Source organism: Pristiophorus japonicus, chromosome 8 (genome assembly GCF_044704955.1).
Source record: "Pristiophorus japonicus isolate sPriJap1 chromosome 8, sPriJap1.hap1, whole genome shotgun sequence".
NCBI classification, from domain to species: Eukaryota; Metazoa; Chordata; class Chondrichthyes; family Pristiophoridae; genus Pristiophorus; species Pristiophorus japonicus.
The window spans coordinates 185514965-185538986 of record NC_091984.1 but is presented as its reverse complement, the minus strand read 5'-3'; the positions used below and the strand labels follow the sequence as shown (position 1 = coordinate 185538986).

Sequence of the window (24022 nt, the reverse complement as noted above, 5' to 3'; positions counted from 1 at the left end):
GTGATGCTCTGCAGATGAATAGCGTGCTGACACACAACACCTAGGTTCACACACGAAGAATGGGAATTTGGGCAAGATATCCATTTTAATTATACCCCCAACAACGGTCAATACGTTTAGGAGCCTCTGTATGTCTCATAACAACTTTATGCATGTGTACGATCAAACCATAAAACCCGGGGTCATAATGTTCTGCCTGTGCACCATCCTCATTAAAATATCTTTACACACAAAAGAGTAATAGGAACAATAATTACTTTTAAATTACAAAAGCATTTTAAATATCAGGTGTATCAATACTAGAAAATCAGGGCTGGTGTAACTGAACATTTCAACACTTGTTTAACGCAGTTGTGGGAAAGGTGGGACGATTCACATCACACTCACTCTGATCACTCAGCTTCTAAATCCAAACACGTTACAATTCAGAATTGTTAATAATATCCTGAAAAAAAAACAATTGAAGACTGAACTCACTTGACAATAATCAGCAGGTGGAAATGTGAGACAGTTATTACACGTTGCAGACTTACATTATTTACACTCATGATGACGCCAGAGGAAGCACAGCCTCGGCTTATCTCCTCCATGGCGATAGCATATGCCAGACAATCCAATCCTGCTCCACCGTACTTCTCAGGGACATCCATTGCCAAAAGCCCGAGCTCTCCCATTTTCTTTACCTGAGGATTGCATTAAGAAAACATAATTCGGGTTGCAATATCACAACACATTCAAAATTTGAGGATAACACAATGGAGATTACCACTTCTGTGAATATAAATTGCATTTATATGTCGCCTTTCACAGCTTCAGAACAACCCAAAACACTTTACAGCCAATTAAGTACTTTTTTTTTGAAGCATAGTTATTGTTGTATGTAGGAAACCACAGAATTAGAAAAGGTCATCGCATCTGCCTCGTTCACTGGCCATATACAGCCTTCCCAATCACAAGCTCTACTCCACCCTTTAATATCCAGAGGGAAAGCTCTGTATAAATATTTCCATGATCCCCCAAAATAATCGAGTGAAACTCTAGATATAAACTCATCTCCACACCACGGGGCTGAAATCCAGCCTCCTGATAAGGCTGGAAAGCAGCAGCCACGCGACGGTGTCAAATGGCCGGCAATTATTTGTGGAATGGCCGCCGCTCTCGAAATTCTCCTCGTGGCTTTTCCGGCGGTCCCCACTTCCGCCCTGCTGCTGCCGAACCCTCCTAAGGGCGTCAACAAAACGCGCACCGTCGATCTCCCACCCCGAAGCAAAATTTACCTTGAAAAATCTTGCAGCCGGCGCTCGGTGCCCCCGACAGTTTTTTCTGTCGGCGCACTGTGTTTGCACTGTGTGTAAAATGGCGGTGCGGCCACCATTAATGGGGAGGGTGCACTGCCGCGGCCGCCATCTTATTTTTTATTGTCAGCCGACTGCCAGATCAGCCCGACAATTATGCCCCCAGGTTCGGCTGGGCCGCCAACAAGCAGCCTGGCACCCCCTCTTGGGTACCAGGCCACTGGCCCGGCCGAAACCCTCACTGGTGGCCCAGTGGATCTAACTAAAAGAATCGCAGAGCTCGCCCCTTTATGTGAAGGGGGAAGATGTGGTGACGCGCCGGCGTGATGACCGACAGCGAAAGACACTCCGCCCACACCCCACTTTCGCCCCCATTATGACCGACTTCCGCCCCGCTGGAAAAAAAAAGAGAGCTGAATTTCGCACAAGAGGCCACCGCAAAGGTGAAAACGGCTGATACATGGTAAGTGTGTCCCGTTTCCAGCGGAGGTGAATATTGGCACCCACCACTCTTCAACCATGGCTTGTTGCCCTCTCTTCCAAGCAACTGAACAGGGAAGAGTCGTCTTCTTTCGTATGGTAATAGCAAAGCAAATCAAGTTAGATTTCCAGGCCAAAGCTTCCGGTGTAACAGCGTGGCTATCTTGTAAGCTGCCTGTGAATTTCCTCTGAGGACAGTGCTCAATGATGTGCTTCAGGATTTGATAGGAGCTCCACAACTGCATGATGGGGAGGCTTTAATCTTCCACCTATGGAGAAGGTGGCAGCATCAACCATGACCGGTTCTGAGGCGGTTGATGGTTGTCCAATATTTGCAAACAAGGTTTGATCCTTCAGGTTGTACTGTGGCGTCCTCTATAAGGAATTTCCATTATATATATCAGAGATCTTCCAAGCATTTTACCATCGGTCATCAAGGCTGAGGGCAGATTGCTGAAGGGCTTCGGTGACTATTTAATATAGTCTTCTAGATTTGAGACGGGATGGTGGTAAGTTGCTCGTCGCTTGCATCGGCATGTCTTTGCTGATGCAGCAGTTGTATTCTCTGGAGACTGCATTTTCACAGCATAGGTGTGGTGGTGCAATGTTTACAAGCATGGGCAGCCAATGTGTTGGTGTCGAAAAAAGCGTACTCATAGTAGAAATCAGCTGGACATCAACGGATTTGACATGCGGACTTGATAGCCAGGTTGGAGAACAGTACTCCGCTGTAGAGTACATCAGGGCGAGTTGCTGCCGTACAGAGGGTTTGAGCACCTGCTCCCCATGTGGATTCGGCGAGTTTCTGGATCAAGTTGACACTACTCTTTAGTTTCTTCCCAAGGTTGTGGAGATGTTGTCTATATGACAGGGTGCGATCAAGTGTGACTTTTAGAGTTTTCTGGCATGGTTTACCTCTGCGCTGAAAAACGAGACTTTCAAAGCTTGGTTTGCTTGGTAGGTGTTGAGGTGGAATGTCGAGGTGACGGTCTTTTGCGGGTTTGGTCGAAGTCGCCATCGGCCTCCATCCTCTGTAAATCACTGGTCAGGATCTCGTCGGTGGTGGACAGATTCAGGTTTTGCGTGGTCATGGTAATGTCATCAGCATATACGAACTTGCGGGACTCTGTTCCAGGCAGGTCACTGATGTAAACGTTGAATAATATGGCTACCAGGCCAGAACCCTGTGGGAGTCCGTTATTCAATGTCCTATATCTGCTCTTCTGGGTGTCATAGTACACACGGAAGTGTCGGTTGCTTAAGCATGGAGTTGAGAAGATGGATCATTTTCTGCAGGGTAAAATGGTTGAGAGCTTGAAAAGCATTCCATGTTTTCATACTGTGTCATACTCTGCTGACAGGTCCACGGGTGCTACGGCGGTCTTGAGTTGGTGCTGGAAACCTGCTTCGTTGTGCATTGTTAAAGCTACCGCTTGATCGCAGCAGTTACGGCCGCTCCAAAAGCGTTTTCTCCTTAGAAATGGTTGGCTCGATGATTGGGGCTAGTCTATGGAGTAGTAGCCTCTCCAGAACTTTATAACAAATGCAAAGTAAGGAGATCGGGCGGTAGCTGGAGGTATCACAAGCAATCTTCCCCTGCTTCAGGAGGACAATTATTTTAGTCTCCCTCGAAATAGGTGAAATTATACCAGTTGCCAGTACCTCAGAAAAGGAGGTCAACCATCTCTTCGCTTTGGTTCCAAGTGCTTTTAAGAATCTGGATAAACACCATCTGGACCAGCAGCTTTTCCAGATTTGGTTGTCGACCAAGGGGAGAGTGAAAAGATTTAAAGGAAACCTGATGGGAGCCATGACTAAGGCACAGATTAAAGCAGGTCCTGACAGCTGCTGCAACTAATATCTGAAATGTCAACTGTAATAAATGGATTAAATGATTGTGTGATGGTCTCTTTGAAATATATATACATTTAAACATTTTACATTTTTTTCCATTTTAAATATTATGCCAGCTTTGGCAATTTTAAATGGAAAAAAAAGCTGTACAGTAATTTGAAAGACAGAATATACAATTCAGAAAGATCATTGCACAGAATATACAATCAACTGGTATTTCAGAAAGCAGCGGCACTACCTGTCAGACACAGTTTTAATAACAGTTATTATTAAAAAGGAGCATTCAACTGTTGGTTCCTACAAAATCCAGCTGCGTAAAGCTGGTCGGCTAGCTGTCCTCTGGCCAAACACAAAACAACCCTGTGGTTCATGTGGCTATCTTTCTGATCAAATATTCATGTAATGAACCAGGAGCAATGCTACAGGGTCTCCTGTAGCATTGCTCCTGATAGACTGATTATAACGATGGGAGCATTACACCTGGTAATGCTTAATGAATTGTATAGAAACACTGATCTCCTGTGGGGTGGCTGACTAGAGTCAGCGGCAGTTGGCGAGAGGTGGGAGCAGCGTCGGAGCGGCCTATAAAAGGCCCAGCGGGAGCTCGAGAGTCAGCGGCAGTTGGCGAGAGGTGGGAGCAGTGTCGGAGCAGCCTATAAAAGGCCCAGCGGGAGCTCGAGAGTCAGCGGCAGTTGGCGAGAGGCGGGAGCAGCGCCGGAGCGGCCTATAAAAGGTGTACCGGTGCAGCTGCAGCGGGAGAGAAGGCAAAAAAGAAGTAGAAAGGAATCAAAAGATGATGTCACAGCCAATGGGGTAAGTGATTGGCTGGTGATTGGTGAGTAGCTTTTCTTTTTATTTTTATATCAGTAAGTAAACTGTAACATTGTTATTACCAATTTAAGGGTATCTAAGGCATGGCAGGAGAGCTCGGTCACGTGATATGCTCCTCCTGTGCCATGTGGGAACTCAGGGACGCTTCCGGTGTCCCTGACGACTATGTGTGTAAGAAGTGTATCCGCCTCCATCTCCTGATGGACCGCATTGCGGAATTGGAGCTGAGGGTGGATTCACTCTGGAGCATCCACGATGCTGAGAATGACATAAGTGGCACGTGTAGTGAGTTGGTCTTACCGCATGAGAAGGATCCACAGCCAGCTAGGGAATGGAAGACCAGCAGGAAGAGTAGTACAAAGAAGGTCGTGCAGGGGTCCCATCTGGTCATCCCCCTGCAAAACAGATACACTGTTTTGAGTGCTGTTGAGGGAGATGACTCATTAGGGGAGAACAATAGCAGCCAAGTTCATGGCACCGTGGCTGGCTCTGTTGTACAGGAGGGCATAAAAAAGAGTGAGAGAGCGATAGTGATAGGGGATTCAATCATAAGGGGAATAGATAGGCGTTTCTGCAGCCACAATCGAGGCTCCAGGATGATATGTTGCCTCCCTGGTGCAAGGGTCAAGGATGTCTCCGAGTGAGTGCAGGACATTCTGAAAAGGGAGGGAGAACAGCCAGTTGTCGTGGTGCACATTGGTACCAACGACATAGGTAAAAAAAGGGATAAGGTCCTATGAGACGAATTTAAGGAGCTAGGAGTTAAATTAAAAAGTAGGACCTCAAAAGTAGTAATCTCGGGATTGCTACCAGTGCCACGTGATAGTCAGAGTAGGAATCGCAGGATAGCGCAGATGAATACGTGGCTTGAGCAGTGGTGCAGCAGGGAGGGATTCAAATTCGTGGGGCATTGGAACAGGTTCTGGGGGAGGTGGGACCAGTACAAACCGGACGGTCTGCACTTGGGCAGGAACGGAACCAATGTCCTAGGGGGAGTGTTTGCTAGTGCTGTTGGTGAGGAGTTAAACTAATATGGCAGGGGGATGGGAACCAATACAGGAAGACAGAGGGAAACAAAAAGGAGACAAAAACAAAAGACAGAAAAGAGATGAGTAAAAGTGGAGGGCAGAGAAACCAAAGGCAAGAAACAAAAAGGGCCACTGAATATAAAAGGGCTGCAGGAGGGGTAAAAACTAAAAATCATGGTTTAAAAACTAGGATGAAAACACTCTACCTAAATGCACGCAGCATTAGAAATAAAGTAAATGAGTTGACAGCACAAATCATTACAAATAGGTATGATTTGGTGGCCATTACAGAAACATGGTTGCAAGGTGGCCAAGACTGGGAATTAAACATACAGGGGTATCTGACGATTCAGAAAGATAGGCAAGAAGGGAAAGGAGGTGGGGTAGCTCTGTTAATAAAGGATGATATCAGGGCAGTTGTGAGGGATGATATTGGCTCCAATGAACAAAATGTTGAATCATTGTGGGTGGAGATTAGAGATAGTGAGGGGAAAAAGTCACTGGACGGCGTAGTTTATAGGCCCCCAAATAATAACTTCATGGTGGGACGGGCAATAATCAAGGGAATAATGGAGGCATGTGAAAAAGGAACGGCAGTAGTCATGGGGGATTTTAACCTACATATCGATTGGTCAAATCAAATCGCAGGGGGTAGCCTGGAGGAGGAATTCATAGAATGCATACGGGATTGTTTCTTAGAACAGTATGTAACAGAGCCTACAAGGGAGCAAGCCATTTTGGATCTGGTCCTGTGTAAGGAGACAGGAAAAATAAACGATCTCCTCGTAAAAGATCCTCTCGGAATGAGTGATCACAATATGGTTGAATTTGTAATACAGATTGAGGATGAGGAAGTTGTGTCAGAAACGAGTGTACTATGCTTAAACAAAGGGGACTACAGTGGGATGAGGGCAGAGTTGGCTAAAGTAGACTGGAAACAAGGACTAAACGGTGGCACAATTGAGGAACAGTGGAGGACTTTTAAGGAGCTCTTTCATAATGCGCAACAAAAATATATTCCAGTGAAAAAGAAGGGCGGCAAGAGAAGGGATAACCAGCCGTGGATAACCAAGGAAATAAAGGAAAGTATCAAATCAAAGACCAATGCGTATAAGGTGGCCAAGGTTAGTGGGAAACTAGAGGATTGGGAAAATTTTAAGCAACAGCAAAGAATGACCTAAAAAGCAATAAAGAAAGGGAAGATAGATTACGAAGGTAAACTTGCGCAAAACATAAAAACAGATAGTAAAAGCTTTTACAGATATATAAAACGGAAAAGAGTGACTAAAGTAAATGTTGGTCCCTTAGAAGATGAAAAGGGGGATTTAATAATGGGAAATGTGGAAATGGCTGAGACCTTAAACAATTATTTTGCTTCCGTCTTCACAGTGGAAGACACAAAAACCATGCCAAAAATTGCTGGTCATAGGAATGTGGGAAGGGAGGACCTTGAGATGATCACTATCACTAGGGAGGTAGTGCTGGACAGACTAATAGGACTGAAGGTGGACAAGTCCCCTGGTCCTGATGAAATGCATCCGAGGGTATTAAAAGAGATGGCGGAAGTTATAGCAGATGCATTCGTTATAACCTACCAAAATTCTCTGGACTCTGGATTGGAGAGCAGCTAATGTAACGCCTCTGTTTAAAAAAGGGGGCAGGCAAAAGGCAGGTAACTATAGGCCGGTTAGTTTAACATCTGTAGTGGGGAAAATGCTTGAAACTATCATTAAGGAAGAAATAGCAGGACATCTGGATAGGAATAGTGCAATCAAGCAGACGCAGCATGGATTCATGAAAGGGAAATCATGTTTAACTAACTTACTGGAATTCTTTGAGGATATAACGAGCATGGTGGATAGAGGTGTACTGATGGATGTGGTGTATTTAGATTTCCAAAAGTCATTCGATAAGGTGCCACACAAAAGGTTACTGCAGAAGATAAAGGTACGCGGAGTCAGAGGAAATGTATTAGCATGGATAGAGAATTGGCTGGCGAACAGAAAGCAGAGAGTCGGGATAAATGGGTCCTTTTCCGGTTGGAAATCAGTGGTTAGTAGTGTGCCACAGGGATCGGTACTGGGACCACAACTGTTTACAATATACATAGATGACCTAGAAGAGGGGACAGAGTGTAGTGCAACAAAATTTGCAGATGACACTAAGATTAGTGGGAAAGCGGGTTGTGTAGAGGACTCAGAGAGGCTGCAAGGAGATTTGGATAGGTTAAGCGAATGGGCTAAGGTTTGGCAGATAGAATACAATGTCGGAAAGTGTGAGGTCATCCACCTTGGGAAAAAAAACAGTAAAAGGGAATATTATTTGAATGGGGAGAAATTACAACATGCTGTGGTGCAGAGGGACCTGGGGGTGCATGAATCCCAAAAGGTTAGTTTGCAGGTGCAGCAGGTAATCAGGAAGGCAAATGGAATGTTGGCCTTCATTGCGAAAGGGATGGAGTACAAAAGCAGGGAGGTCCTGCTGCAACTGTATAAGGTATTGGTAAGGCCGCACCTGGAGTACTGCGTGCAGTTTTGGTCACCTTACTTAAGGAAGGATGTACTAGCTTTGGAAGGGGTACAGAGACGATTCACTAGGCTGATTCGAGAAATGAGGGGGTTACCTTATGATGATAGATTGAGTCGACTGGGTCTTTACTCCTTGGAGTTCAGAAGGATGAGGGGTGATCTTATAGAAACATTTAAAATCATGAAAGGGATAGACAAGATAGAGGCAGGGAGGTTGTTTGCATTGGTGGGGGAGACTAGAACTAGGGGGCACAGCCTCAAAATACGGAGGAGCCAATTTAAAACCGAGTTGAGAAAGAATTTCTCCCAGAGGGTTGTGAATCTGTGGAATTCTCTGCCCAAGGAAGCAGTTGAGGCTGGCTCATTGAATGTTTTCAAGTCAAAGATAGATAGATTTTTAAGCAATATGGGAATTAAGAGTTACGGGGAGAGGGCGGGTAACTGGAGCTGAGTCCACGACCAGATCAGCCATGATCTTATTGAATGGCGGAGCAGGCTCGAGGGGCTAGATGGCCTACTCCTGTTCCTAATTCTTATGTTCTTATGTTCTTATGACTAAAAACAAAAATGAAAATAATGTGTAGAGATTTGATTCCTAGGACACCAACAGAAGAGGCAACTTGATTTGTTCATCATGGATCAGTGGCTCTAGTGGTGCATTACATGGCCTAACAATCCTATTTTTAATGAGATATTTTGTGCTTTGCCCGACTGTTGGTAACACCATGGGACATCCGCTTATCCTATCTACCTAATCTTTGGATTATCGTTGACACTAAAATGAGGAGAATGGCAAAGTATGATGAGGATTGTGAAAGACTGCAGGCGAACATAGACAGGCCAGCAGGATGGACAGATAGCTCGCAGATACAGCTCAATGTAGAAACACATGAAACATTTTCGAAATAAGGATTTGGAAAGAAGTACATAATAAATGAAAAGATATTAATGGGCTCAATTTTCCCAATGCCGTTTTCTGACGCATTGCCAGAGTTACGCCTGTTTTTTCTGGCCCCAACTACTCCAAAAAAATAAGTACCAAGTTTCCACGCTGTATTTTTTGAAATTGGCGCTACGCAGCCTGTCCTGTAGCTTCAGGAGGGTGGAGCCCAATGTCTGCGCCGAAAAAAACAATGCCCCCCCACTCCCCTTCTGCGCATGCCCCCAAAAAAGGGAAGTTTTTGACATGATTGCTATGGGCGTACATGCCCAGTACAGTACCCGGTCTGCATTCAGCCGTTTTTAAAGAGCCAGTTGTGTGTGAGAACTTTAATTCTTACTGGAAAAATCAGAGCTGCAATACAAGGTGCAATGCGGCTCAAAGACCAAGAATTTCTCACAGGATGAAGTGGAGGCACTGGTTACTGTAATTGAGGCCAGATGGCACGAGCTGGTCATCAGCAGAGGTCACATAAAAGTTTCACCAAAAGAAATGAAGAAACACTGGAACCAACTTGCAGAAGACTACTGTGCAATGGTGACCACCCCGAGGTCTGGAGGCCAGTGCAAAAAGAAATGGCAGAGCCTTGGTCAAGTAGTTAGTGTAAGTAATATTTTCATTTGTTCAATGGAATTGCAATTGTAAATGTGACCAGCTGTAAATGTCCCACCCAGCAGAAAGACACCCTCCCTAAAAAGCTTTGCTTTCATCTTTGCAGAGGAAGGTGGCACACAACAAACTGGAAAGAACTCGAACAGGAGGAGGCCCGGCAAATCTGCAGCCACTGACACCCTTGGAAGAGAGGGTCGCTGCTTTGATGGGTCCTGCCTAGAGAAAAGCAACCACCACGGCACAAGCTGGGCCCATGTTCGAGGGAGAGGGCAAGTCCTGCAAATTCCAGTCTGTCTTTGCTAAATGTTAAGTACTGCGCAAGCTAGCCATGCTTCGGTTCATGGGGATGTCTCCGTCAGCTACGCTTCGGTTGATGCTATGTGCTATCATTCATCGTGGTCCTTCAAATCAGCTTGCTGCCTGCGCTGTGTGAGCCTACTCATGCCACCCACCCTGCCCCATCCTCTGCTGCTAACCATCTGTCTGTTCTGTTACATTTTGCACAACTTGAGCCCAACGCTGACGATGCAGAAGATGATTCAGAGGCGGACAAGCCTGAAGAGGAGAACATCTTTGATACGTCCATATTATACAGTATAAATGCACACGAGGCCCATACTTGAGAGACGGTCACTCTGTGACCAGTTACCTTTATTACCAAGACCTCAAGTGATGAAGGTGGGTGGAGCTTCCCCTTTTATACCTGAAAGTCCAGGTTAGGAGTGTCTCCCACAAGTTCGCCCCTTGTGGTCAATGTTCTCAAGGTGTACAACTTAGGTCAGCTTATACATGGGTTACAATGATACATGACAATCTTCCAATCCCACCTTCCAGACCAAGAGCACGGGGGTGAGGGGGGAGGGGGAGGGGATGGATAAAGCCTCCACTGTTATTACTCACTTTGGAGGAGGTTCAGTTGCCACCCAAGTGCCAGCCCGTTTCCTTGGGATATTCCATGGTATCCCACAGTCCAAGGCTGGGGGTTCCATTGGGGTGCAGCGAGGCACACCCAGCGCCCCACCATCCAAGGCTGCGGGTCCCAGTGGGATGCAGCGAGCCACACTCAGGGTGAGGAGGGGAAGGAGAGCTCGACGACGCTCTCCGGAGGAGCAGGATCTAACAGATGTGGTTCAGATGATGGCAATGAGTGGGGAAAGCATTGACCTTACGTGATCACTTCTGGACACCATCAGTGGGCTGGGTGATGAGGTATCGGGACTGTCGGGAGAAGTAACAACACTCTCACGAGAAATGGGAACACTGTCCGGGAACATGAGGGAGGGAATGTCTCGGGCAGCAGATACATGTCAGTGCACGAGGGAGGGAATGTCGCAGGTACTTAGCTGCTGCAATAAGGGAACAGGGCCAGACCCTGTGCCCATTGACAGAATCAACTGCCACTCCCACTACAATCTCCAGACCAGCCTCCGAAGAGGCCCAAGCTGGGCCTTCCGCATTACCGCCTGCCCCTCCATCCCCCACCCCCAAATCAAGAAGTGCGCATTAACCAAGATGTTCGAAAGAATAAGCTTGGTCCCAACCCGAGAAACGCTGTGCCAGCACCTGCAGGCAGGGGTGGAGTCAACAAGACCAAGCGCAGCGGGCAGTCTTAGAATAAGGTGGAGGAGAGATGGGTGCAGCCATTCTTTGCTGCTGCTGTTGTTGTTTTTCTTATTATTATTGTTGTAACTGTTCTCAGATTAAAAGTTTTTTTATAAGTTATGTAAATTTACACGTTTAAAAGTTTGTAAGTGATGTTAAAAGTTTTTAAGTGATCTTAACTGAAAATGTTAAAGTTTGATACAAGAATATTTTTATTTAAGTTAAGTACAAATGTTTGTTAAACTTCTAAATAAAATATATTTTAAATTATAACTGAATCATTTCCATTATTTGTTCCATTATTAACATAACTTTTTGAAGTAAAGAAGAAGAATTTCTATTATTTGTTCCATTAACACAACACAACATTACAGAACAGGTCCAAACAGTAAACATGGTCCATGTGGAATAGTTGTCACTGAGCCTTCAGGCAGCAAAGCGTCCACGGATGAGCTGCTGGCGCAAGACTCGAGCAATCGTTAAAGGGGCATGATGGCTCGCCCTCCTCCGCCGTCATGCTCCGGGTTCAGGTAGTTGCATGGCTTCCTCATCCTCCTCCTCCGCCTCGTCATCTGCATCTTCCTCCTCATCATCAGCCACTCTCACCACAGGTGGGTCTTCTACTACCAGCTGCTGCTGCCTCATGATGGCTAAGTTATGCAGCATGCAGCACACAACAGTGAACTGACCGACAATCTCAGGGGAGTATTGCAAGTAGCCTCCAGAATGGTCCAGGCATCACAAATGCTGTTTCAAGATGCCAATGGTCCTCTCTATTATGCTGCACGTCGCAATGTGCGACATGTTGTATTCATGGTCAGCTTCCGTCCGGGTTATGTGTAGAGACATCATGAGCCAGGTGGCGAGGCCGTATCCTTTGTTTCCCAGTAGCCAGCTCTGCCCTTCTGGCTGCTGCTGAAACATGGCAGATATAGCGCTCTCGCGTTAGGATGAACACATCATGGGTGCTCCCAGGGTATCTTGCATCAACTGACATGATGCGATGCATGTCGTCACACACGAGTTGCACATTAATGGAGTGGAAGCCTTTTCTGTTCCTGTACATCTCAGAATCCTCCAAAGGTGCTCGCAAGGTGATGTGGGTACAATCAATGCAGCCCTGTACCTTTGGGAAGCAGCAATCCTGGAGAAGCCCACAGTCCTTTCACACATTGCCTGGGCGGTCATGGGGAACTTTATGTAGTCATTCCTCCGGGCATATAGTGCAGCAGTCACCTGCCGAATGCAGATATGTGTTGCATGTTGAGAAATGGCGCACACATCCCCAGTTGTGGCATGGAACGATCGAGATGTATAGAATGAAAATACAGCTGTAACCTTCACTTCAATTGACAAAGCTTCTCGGTTGCAGGTCTGCTTTGACCAACTCACAGATCTCAGTTACAACTTCTTTGCAGAAACGCAGTCTTCTGACACAGTCTGCATCAATCAGGTGCAGGTATGAACGCCAGTCTCAATATACCCGACGTGGGTAAGGCCTCCTGCCCATCATCTTACATGCCCTGAGGTTCCTCATGCGATGACGTCGAATCATCATCTTCTCCACAGCACCATCATGCAGAAGGTTTGCACAAGGTATGGCATTGTCAGTATTGCCCCCATAATTAAATTGTACCTTTGCAAGAAGCTCAAAACGGTCGGCAGGACAAGCTTCTTTGTTGTCTCGCTCCCCAAGGTCGACGCCCTAATATGGACACACCCAGGTCTGAGCATGCGCAATAGGCTTGCTTAGATTGGGAAACACCTCCTCCCCCCGGCCTACATTTGATTCTGCTTGCTGCATAGTGGCATAGTGCAAGTGTTCTCGTCCCTTCAGTTCGGCTTCCACCACCACCAAACCCCCACACACCCCCCTCCACCCCACCCCACCAAACCCCCACCACTCACCTCCCCCACCACCCACTCCCCCCACCCCCCACCCATCCACTCCCCCCACCCATCCACTCCCCCCACCCATCCACTCCCCCCACCCCCAACCCCCCCACTCCCCCCACCACCCACCCATCCACTCCCCCCACCATCCACCCATCCACTCCCCCCACCCCCCCACCCATCCACTCCCCCCACCCATCCACAACCCACCCACTTCCCCCCACCACCCACTCCCCCCACCCCCCCCATCCACTCCCCCCAGCCCCCCCCATCCACTCCCCCCACCACCCACTCCCCCCACCAGAATTGAATGAAATTTCCATTTTCTGCATTTTCAGTTGGAAAAATTTAAGCTTGATGATGCATATTTATGTGTTCTTGACTCTCTCCAAAACTTCGCCTAAAAACAATGCCGTCTTTCTGCGCCGCTTTTTTTGATGTGCGCTGGTTTTTCTTAAGTGCCCAGAAGATTTTTTGGGAGTGGTCACATACGCCGTCCTAGGAGAAATGTAAGTTGGCCAAACTTACATAATTGTGAAAAACTGGTGCAGACATCAGGTTACGCAAAAAAAAAACTAACCTAAAAAATCGTAACTTTTGGGGAAACTTGGGATTTTTAATTTAGGCCAAAAAAGCGCCGCAAATCACTGGGGAAAATTGAGCCCATAAAATGGAATAGGAGAGCAGAGGATCTTAGAATGCAGATGCACATGTCATTAAAGGCGAAAGTGCAAGCAGATAAGGCCATAAAAAGGCAAACAAAATCCTTGGGATTGTATCTAGAAGTATAGAATGCAAGAGCAAGGAGATAAAGCTGAACATGTACAAGACCTTAAGTGAGACAGCAGCTGGAGTATTGTGTACAGTTTTGGGTGCTCCATTATAGGAAAAATATAAAAACAATGGAAAAGGGGGCAGCGTGGCTTCATTAGAATGTTAACTGCGATGCTTGGTTATAGTTATGACGAGACTTTAAAAAAATTGAGATTTTTCCACGAGCTGAGATGGTGAAGGTAGTGATCCTAAAGAGGTCCTAAAGATTATGAAGGATTATGGTAAGGTAAGGTAAGTAGTAATGGATTATTTTCATTGGTCACTGAGATAGTATTTTTTAAAAAAAACTAATTTAAGATAATCACAAAAAGAATTAAAGAGAAAATCAGAAAAAAAACTTTACATAGAAGGTGGTTAGAATGTAGGATTATCTGTCACAAACATGTTGAAGCAAAGTTCACAAATTCTTTTAAAAGATACTTAGATACTTGCTTGAAAAAAAGAGGAATGTAAAAGGGTATGGCAATCACATCTTTAATAATTTTAATACAGATACTGCTTTCTGCAGTGACACAGCAACAACCGAGCATTGTCAATTGGGCACACTGCTAGGATTCCTGGTGGCCCCACTAGAAACATCACAGCAACATGATCACTGTATATAAATCCACACAACATAAGTCAGCTGGCTGGTCACTACAATTAACTTTTGACACCTCTGAATCAGGAATGAGCAGTCCAGGCTTTCTCCCCCGATCACTAACACCAATAACTTTTATTTATAACCATCAACACCTATGTGTGGATGTCTATGATGGTTGATAAACTTGTTGACACTCTGTCAAGGCTCAAACATGAAGAATGGGGATTAGGCTGAGGTACTGGAGGACCAGTGGAACCCATGGAGGGCTACTGGCAAACAATGCTACATAGGATCAGGTCTCTTGTCTGTTTTCTTAGCTTAGGAAGAGACATGATGTGAGGACAGTTGGGGGGGGGGGAATAAATAAATGTGTCAGAAAGAGGGCAGTGATACGGACATTACAGTTGTTTTTGGTGCTACTGAGCTAAGATGGTAAAAATCAGCCAGGATTGCCTCTCCTCTCTCCAGTGACAAGTATTGGATGTGTGCGTGTGGAGGCTCGATGAGGATGTGATCAGACTTGACAGTGATGCCTCTTCTGTTGTTCGGGGAAGAATGGCTGACCATTTAAGAGGATGCAGCAACTGACCAAGTATAGGGGGTATAGAGATACTGGGAGCAGTGAGACACCCTATCTCACTGCTTACTGCTCCCAGTCTGCCCAGACCTTGAGAGTTGTAAAAACGTGCGCGTGATTCGATATTGCGCACTTTACACGATCACCCAAAGTCATAATTCCCCCATTGTCTTCAAGTGGGATACTAGTATGGGTATGCAAATGTTTTTATTGACCTTTTCCACATAACATTCTGTTCACCCTTTCAGAATGATCTTTTTATTCAATTCATGTAGATGTTCCTTAAGTCTCCTATCCCTTCTTAGATTATTCTATTTTTGAGCACATACAATTAAGGGAGGGATTACCTCAAATTGGATTTACCTGTTGCAGTCTCCTTCCCACAATCACACAGTTATAACTCCACAGAGAGTCAATACAAAACTGCACGCGTACCAGTATCCCCAGCTGCTCATAAATTCAATCCTCTAGATCGGAATGGGGCGAGAAGCCAAATTTGCTACTTGCTCCACCCACAAAAGAAGTCAGCCACTCATTTTCAAGGTTAACAGTGGCAACTGGCCAATTGTTCTGACATTCTGAACACATTACCTGCTCCTTTCTCTCAATTAGCTGTCGTCATGTACTACCAGTTGGAGTCTGCGGTTGTGTGAGGGAAAGAAGGGGCATTTAATGTTATGCTCTGCGTGCATTTGACTATATAACACCTGTCAATGCACTCCAAAGCTAATTCATTGTTTTAAGTGCTTTGAGATATTTTCAATTACATGAAAAGGCACTATATAAATGCAAGTATTTCTTTTTTTTCTTTCTGGCGTGTTTTGTTCTAAATGTTGAACGATTATTCTTAGAAAATCTTGTCTTCCTGATGTCTAATATTCAGCAGAAAGTAATGGTATATTTAGCACATATTTATTGAAAATCCTGCTGTTACCCTTTCAGAATGATCTTTTTATTCAATTCAAGAAGATGGTAAACTGCATTTCTCCTGTATTAAACAGAATGAAAGTTATTATAGGAAACAGCAGCAGCACCTTGTGTGTTACACCATTATTTATTCACCTCTGTGACCTGGTATTGTCCACTTCAGACAAAAAGGATTTAAGGATGTGGGGTCCAAGGTGAAAAGTGCAGACTCCTAAACCACCATAAAAATATAAATATTCACCAAAATATTTTTAAATAGACAAATGGTAACTGATGCAACACAGTTTCTATCCCACTTATGAGAAAAATTCATGTACCTCGTAAAATAATAGTCTCTCACAAAGCCTCATCCATGCCTTTGTTATCTCTAGACTCGACTATCCCAATATTCTTCTGGCCAGCCTGCTGACTTGCACTCTCCGTAAACTTGAGTTCATCCAAAACTCTGCTGCTTGTATCCTACCAAGCAAGTCCTGTTCACCCATCACCCCTGTGCTCGCTGACCTACATTGGCTCCCGGTCCGGCAACACCGTGATTTTGAAATTCTCATCCTTGTTTTCAAATCCCTCCGTGGCCTCGCCCCTCCCTATCTCTGTAACCTCCTCCAGTCCTTACAATGCTCCAATATCTCTGTGCTTCTCCAATTCTGCAATCTTGCACATTCCCAATTTTCTTCGCTCCTCTTTGGAAGCCGTATTTTCAGCTGCCTAGGCCCTAAGCGCTGCAATTCTCTTCCTAAACCTTGCCGCCTCTTTATTTCTCTCTCCTCCCTAAAACCTACCTCTTTGACCAAGCTTTTGGTCACCTATCCTAATATCTCCTTATGTGGTTCGGTGTCAAATTTTGATTGAAAAATCACTCCTGTGAAGCGCCTCGTGACAATTTACTACGTTAAAAGTGCTATGTAAATGAAAGTTGGAGATGTGTTGTTGATAGATCATGAAAATAAATGCTGTAACAGGCATAAAAAGCCCAGAGGTATATCTCACCTTATGCACTCGATATCAAACTATCTACTCCAAGGATTGTATATTGTGCTTTTTCTATAACCAAAATTATAATTACACAAATGACTGATAGCACAAAGCAGCTAATTTGATAGCTGTGAATTATATCTGGCATTTAGCTGTACGTCAGAAGAGGTTACGTGCAGTTAATTGTGATCTGTTAGCTTTTCTAGATTTGCTGCACTCTTAATTTTTCCATGGGGTCCTTTATTTAATTTGTTCAGCTGTAAGATGCTATTTTACAAGCTCATATAATCACAGCGTAATACTGTAATCCCAGAACTGAACATCCCCTTGTTTATAATAGCTCTCATACAAAAGTAAAATACAGCGGATGCTGGAATCTGGAATAAAAACAGAAAATGCTGAAAATCTCAGCAGGTCAGGCAGCACCTGTGGAGAGAGTTAACATTTCGGGTCGACGACCCTTCACCAGAACTGGAGAGTGTTCGGAAAGAACAGATTCTTAACAAGCACTGAAAGGGGGAGGGGAAGAAAGAACAAAAGGGAAGGACTGTGATAGGTTGGAAGACAGAAGAGATTAGAGAGACAAAAGGGATGATGGCCCAAATTCAAATGGTAATGCCAGGGGTTAGAAAAACATTAGTCAAGATAGGGTGTGAATGGTGGGATTATGACCAACTGCCATTAGAGACAAGGGGAAAAAAAGAAAGAAAGAAACAGGCTCTGAGGAGGGAAGGGTGAAGGGAGCCAAAGATTGGCAGTGGTTTCATTCTGACATTTTTGAACTCGATGTTGAGTCCAGAAAGGCTGTAAAGTGCCTAAATGAAAGATGAGGTGCTGTTCCTCGAGCTTGCGTTGAGCTTTGCTGAAACAGTGGAGCAGTCCAAGGACAGAGAGGTCAGAGTGGGAATGCAGTGGAGAATTAAAGTGACAGGCGACCAGAAGCTCAGGGTCACACTTGCGGACTGAACGGAGGTGCTCCGCAAAGCGGTCACCCAATCTATGCTTGGTCTTCCCAATGTAGAGGAGACCATATTGTGAGCAGCGAATACAGTGAACTAAATTAAAATTAGTACAAGTAAATCGCTGTTTCACCTGCAAGGAATATTTGGGGCCCTGGATAGTGGGAAGGGAGGAGGTAAAAGGGCAGGTGTTGCATCTCCTGCGCTTGCACGGAAAGGTGCCATGGGAAGGGGAGGGGGTGACTGCGGAATGGACCAGGGTGTCGCGGAGGGAGTGGTCCTTTCAGAATGCTGAGAGGGAAGGGAAAGGGAAGATGTGATTGGTGGTGGGATTACGCTGGAGGTGGTGGAAATGGCGGAAGATGATCCGTTGAATGTGGAGGCTGGTGGGGTGAAAGGTGAGGACAAGGGGAATCCTGTCATGGTTCTGAGAGGGAGGGGAAGGGGTGAGAGCAGAGGTGTGGGAACTAGAACAGACACGGTCGAGGGCCATGTTAAACACAGCGGAGGGGAATCCTCTGTTGAGGAAAAAGGAAAACATGTCAGAGGCACAAGTGTGAAAGGTGGCGTCATCAGAGCAGATGCGACGGAGATGGAGAAACTGGGAGAATGGAATGGAATTCTTATAGGATGCAGGGTGGAAGGAAGTGTAGTCCAGGTAGCTGTGGGAGTCAGTGGGCTGATAGTGGATACTGGTCGAAAGCCTATCCCCAGAGATGGAGACGGAGAAGTCGAGGAAGGGAAGGGAAGAAGGGAGATGGACCATGTGAAGGTGAGGGAAGGGTGGAAATTGGATGCAAATTTTCAAGTTCAGGGCGAGAGCAGGAAACAGCACCGATGTACAGTACTGAGGGAGGGGACCCGAGTAGGGCTGCAACAAAGAATGTTCCACATACCCCACGAAAAGGCAGGAATAGCTCGGACCCATGTGGGTTCCCATAGCAACACTTTTAATTTGGAGGAAGTGAGTGGAGAGAAGGAGAAGTTGTTCAATGTGAGAACAAATTCAGCCAGGCGGAGGAGGGGGCTGGTGGAGGGGGACTGGTTGGGCCTCTGCTCGAGGAAGAAGCGGAGCGCCCTCAAACTATCCTGGTGGGAGATGGAAGTGTAGAGGGATTGGACATCCATGGTGAAAAGGAGACTGTTGGGGCCGGAAAACTGGAAACTGTTAAAAGTGATGGAGGGCATCGAAGGAATCGCGAATGTAGGTGGGAAGAGAATGGACAAGGGGAGAAAAAAAATAGAGTCGAGATAGGAAGAAATAAGTTCTGTGGGGCACGAACAGGCTGAAACGATGGGTCTACCGGGGCAGTCTTGTTTATGGATCTTGAGAAGGAGGTAGAAGCGGGCTGTGCGGGGTTGGGGAACTATGAGGTTGATGCCTGTGGAGGGAAGATCTCCAGAGAAGATGAGGTCAGTGACGGTCTAGGAAATTATGCTTGATGTTCAGTAGTGGGGTCATAGTCCAGGGGGAGGTAGGAGGAGGTGTCATAGAGTTGGCGATCAGCCTCTGCAAGGTGGAGGTCGGTTCACCAAACAACAACAGCGCTCCTTGGATAGTCTAGCAGCCTAACCAAATTTTGATTTCTGCACAGTGCCCCATTTACATTAGAAGGTCTTTACCGTCCTCGTGCAAAATTTTGTGTAGATTATTTTTGCATACGGTCGTGTTTCAAAACAATCCTAATCTTTCTGTCGCAAATGTGTCTCAGATGGTCCCCGACACACATCCCGCTCCATCTCTCTCTCTCTGTTCATTTACTGCACTTGATTTCCACTAATTCAACACTAAAATGTCTCTATTAATTCTTCCCGCACTTCAGTTGGTGCTTAAGGTCAGTCAGACTGTCCAACCCTCACTCCCCAACTTGACTGACTTGGATAAAGAAAAAAATGTTTAAGCTGAAACATAGAAACATAGAAATTAGGTGCAGGAGCAGGCCATTCGGCCCTTCGAGCCTGTACCGCCATTCAATAAGATCATGGCTGATCATTCAACCTCAGTATCCCTTTCCTGCTTTCTCTCCATACCCCTTGATCCCTTTGGCCGTAAGGGCTATATCTAACTTCCTTTTGAATATATCTAACGAACTAGCCTCAACAAATTTCTGCGGTAGAGAATTCCACAGGTTAACCATTCTCTGAGTGAAGAAGTTTCTCCTCATCTCGGTCCTAAATGGCTTACCCCTTATTCTTAGACTGTGACCCCCTAGTTCTGGAACTCCCCAGCAACGGGAACATTCTTCCTGCCTCTAACCTGTCCAATCCCGTCAGAATTTTATATGTTTCTATGAGATCCCCTCTCATTCTTCTAAACTCTAGTGGATACAAGCCCAGTTGATCCAGTCTCTCCTCATATGTCAGTCCTGCCATCCCGGGAATGTCTGGTGAACCTTCGCTGTACTCCCTCAATAGCAAGAACGTCCTTCCTCAGATTAGGAGACCAAAACTGAACACAATATTCTAGGTGTAGCCTCACCAAGGCTCTGTACAACTGCAGTAAGACCTCCCTGCTCCTATACGCAAATCCCCTGGCTATGAAGGCCAACATGCCATGTGCCGCCTTCACCGCCTGCTGTACCTGCATGTCAACCTTCAATGACTGATGTACCATGACACCCAGGTCACGTTGCACCTCCCCTTTTCCTAATCTGTCACCATTCAGATAATATTCTGTCTTCCTGTTTTTGCCACCAAAGTGGATAACATCACATTTATCCATATTATACTGCATCTGCCACACATTTGCCCACTCATCTAACCTGTCCAAGTCATCCTGCAGCCTTTTAGCATCCTCCTCACAGCTCACACCGCCACCCAGCTTAGTGTCATCTGCAAACTTGGAGATATTACATTTAATTCCTTCATCTAAATCATTGATGTATATTGTAAATAGTTGGGGTCCCAGCACTGAACCCTGCGGCACCCCACTGGTCACTGCCTGCCATTCTGAAAAGGAACCGTTTATTCCGACTCTCTGCTTCCTGTCTGCCAACCAGTTCTCTATCCACGTCAGTACATTACCCCCAATACCATGTGCTTTAATTATGCACACTAATCTCTTGTGTGGGACCTTGTCAAAAGCCTTTTGAAAGTCCAAATACACCACATCCACTGGTTCTCCCTTGTCTACTCTACTAGTTACATCCTCAAAAAATTCTAAAAGATTTGTCAAGCATGATTTCCCTATCATAAATCCAGGTTGACTTGGACCGATCCTGTCACTGCTTTCCAAATGCGCTGCTATTTCATCTTTAATAATTGATTCCAACATTTTCCCCACCACTGATGTCAGGCTAACTGGTCTATAAACACACGTTTTCTCTCTCCCTCCCTTTTTAAAAAGTGGTGTTACATTAGCCATCCTCCAGTCCATAGGAACTGATCCAGAGTCAATAGAATGGAGAGAATGTTACCTGATGTTTGCGAGAAATAGAAAATGCTGGAAATGCACAGCAGGTTAAGCAACATCTGATAGTGATAGATTTATACTTGAGGTGTAGAAACGAGTGCCGATCGTAGGTTCCACTGAAATGGTCAACACTTTCTGGTTTCATTTCTGATTTCCACCTTTCACACTTTTCTATTCATCTCAACGTTAGCTAATGTTTTGCTTCTTTAGTATCTTGCTCATCCACGTGCAGGGGCAGCACCGTCAAAGTTAATCATCTGTGAATTAGCTGGGAAAGAAAAAGATATGTGCCAGCATGGGGCCCATTGCAATCTGTGAAGTGGCTGAGAAAGAATTCCTGGATGATGACAATGTATTGATCAATGATAATCATGGGAAAGGAGAGGAATTACAATCACAGTGATTAGAGTCTCTGGACACTGCAATTTGGCTGAGGAAGAGAGAAACAACAGGTAGAGTGGCTTAACAAATGAGGCAATCAATTGCAACTAGGGAACAAGAGCAAGCAGAATAAACAATTTGTGACATCTAAGAGACATTCATCTAAAGACTAAAATCTCGTCTTTAAATGGCTTTTAAAAAATCAGCCACGCTTCCCTGAGGGGCCAGTGAATAAATGTGCCACGTAATGTGGTAGTGAACTATACCGTTCAGAAGACCCGAGTTCAATCCTGGCCTGTGCTGAGTTAGCAATGGTGTTACAACAGTTTCCTGGCTAGAAATTTGAGATGGAAATAAAATCGGTCACAATACGTACAATTAAGTGAAATTGACGACCCTTGCTGGAAGTGAATGCAAGTTTGCAAACACATCTCCAGCCTGCTGAGAATCAATTTAAATTGAATTTATTTAAAGGCAACATTTTATTGTTTCTGCTCATTTTAATCATCTATCGATATCTTATTGAAAATCTTGGCCGAGAAATCCGATCGCGGTGGGTAACTGGCGCGCAGGTGTTGGGACACGCACTGCACACACCTGTTAATGTGGACGCAGCCAGCACACAATATTCATGCTGCCTATGGGTGGGAATGGGGGTGGCAGATATTGGGCATCTCTGATTCCAGTTAAAGGCAGTTAGCACCTCTTAAAGGGAAGATTCACTCTGGCTGAAGACAAAGGGAACATTCAACAATCGTAAAAACTTAGGCAACAAGCGGAGAGAGCACTATGGTTCTCTGATGCTGCCTTGGAGGCCAAGGTGCTGGCAGTGGACAACAACAACTTTTATTTATATAGCGCCTTTAATGTAATAAAACATCTCAAGGCGCTTCACAACAGTGTTATAAGACAAAACTGATAAATTTGACACCAAGCCACATAAGAAGAAATTAAGGCAGATGACCAAAAGCTTAGTTAAAGAGGTAGGTTTATAGGAGCATCTTAAAGGAGGAAAGAGAGGTAGAGAGATGGAGAAGTTTAGAGAGAGAGTTCCAGAGCTTAGGGCCCAAGCAGCTGAAGGCACGTCCACCGATGGTTGAGCAATTATAATCAGGGATGCTCAAGAGGGCAGAATTTGAGGAACGCAGACATCTCATGGGGTTTTGCGGCTGAAAGAAATTACAGAGATAGGGAGGGGCGAGACCATGGAGGGATTTGTAAATAAGGATGAGAATTTTGACATCGAGTCGTTGCTAAACCGGGAGCCAATGTAGGTCAGCGAGCACAGGGGTGATGGGTAAGCGGGACTTGGTGCGAGTTAGGACACAGGCTGCAGAGTTTTGGACGACTTCCAAGTTTACGTAGTGTGGAATGTGGGAAGTCAGCCAGGAGTGCATTAGAGTAGTCAAGTCTAGAGGTAACAAAGGGCATGGATGAGGGTTTCAGCAGCAGGAGAGCTGTGGCAGGGGTGGAGGCGAGCAATGTTACGGAAATGGAAATAGGCGGTTTTAGTTATGCCGTGGATGCTTATTTCAGGGTCAAATATGACGCCTAGGTTGCGAACAGTCTTGTTTAGCCTCAGATAGATGTTAGGGAGAGGGATGGAGTCAGTGGCTAGGGAACGCAGTTTGTGGTGGGGACCAAAGACAACGGCTTCGGGCGTCCCAGTATTTAATTGGAGAAAATTTCTGCTCATTCAGTACTCGATGTCGGACAAGGCATCTGACAACTTATAGACTGTGGAGGGGTTGAGAGAAGTGATGGAGAGGAAGAGCTGGGTGTTGTCAGCATACATGTGGAAATTGACTCTGTGCTTTCGGATGATATTGTCAAGCGGCAGCATATAGATGAGAATTAGGAGGGGGCCAAGCATAGATCCTTGGGGGATACCAGAGGTAACGATGTGGGAGTTGGAAGAGAAGCCGTTGCAAGAGATTTTCTAGCTACGATTAGATAGATAAGAATGGAACCAATCCCATCCAGCTGGATGATGGTGGAGAGGCGTTGGAGGAGGATGGGTCAACTGTGTCAAAGTGCTGCAGACAGGTCCAGGAGGACGAGGGGGGATAGTTTACCTTTGTCACAGTCACAAAGGATGTAATTTGTGACTTTGACGAAAGCCCTTTCGGTACTGTGGCAGGGGCGGAAACCAGACTGAAGGGATTCAAACATGGAGTTCCGGGAAAGATGGTCATGAATTTGGGAGGTGACAACACCTTCACTAAGCTGGGTGGCACTAAGCTGGGTGGCACTAAGCTGGGTGGTGGTGTGAGCTGTAAGGAGTACGCTAAGAGACTGCAGAGTGACCTGG

General features: G+C 45.6%; 1 protein-coding gene across 3 annotated transcripts in view; it reads right to left on the bottom strand.

The window, feature by feature from the left end:
• The window catches only part of acads (acyl-CoA dehydrogenase short chain), a 246413-nt gene that overhangs the window by 206860 nt on the left and 15531 nt on the right, over nt 1-24022 (bottom strand). For all 3 annotated transcript variants that reach the window (XM_070886307.1, XM_070886309.1, XM_070886308.1), the window contains exon 3: nt 534-683. In XM_070886307.1, the coding sequence (XP_070742408.1) occupies nt 534-683 (150 nt within the window). The remainder of the gene's footprint in view (nt 1-533; nt 684-24022) is intronic.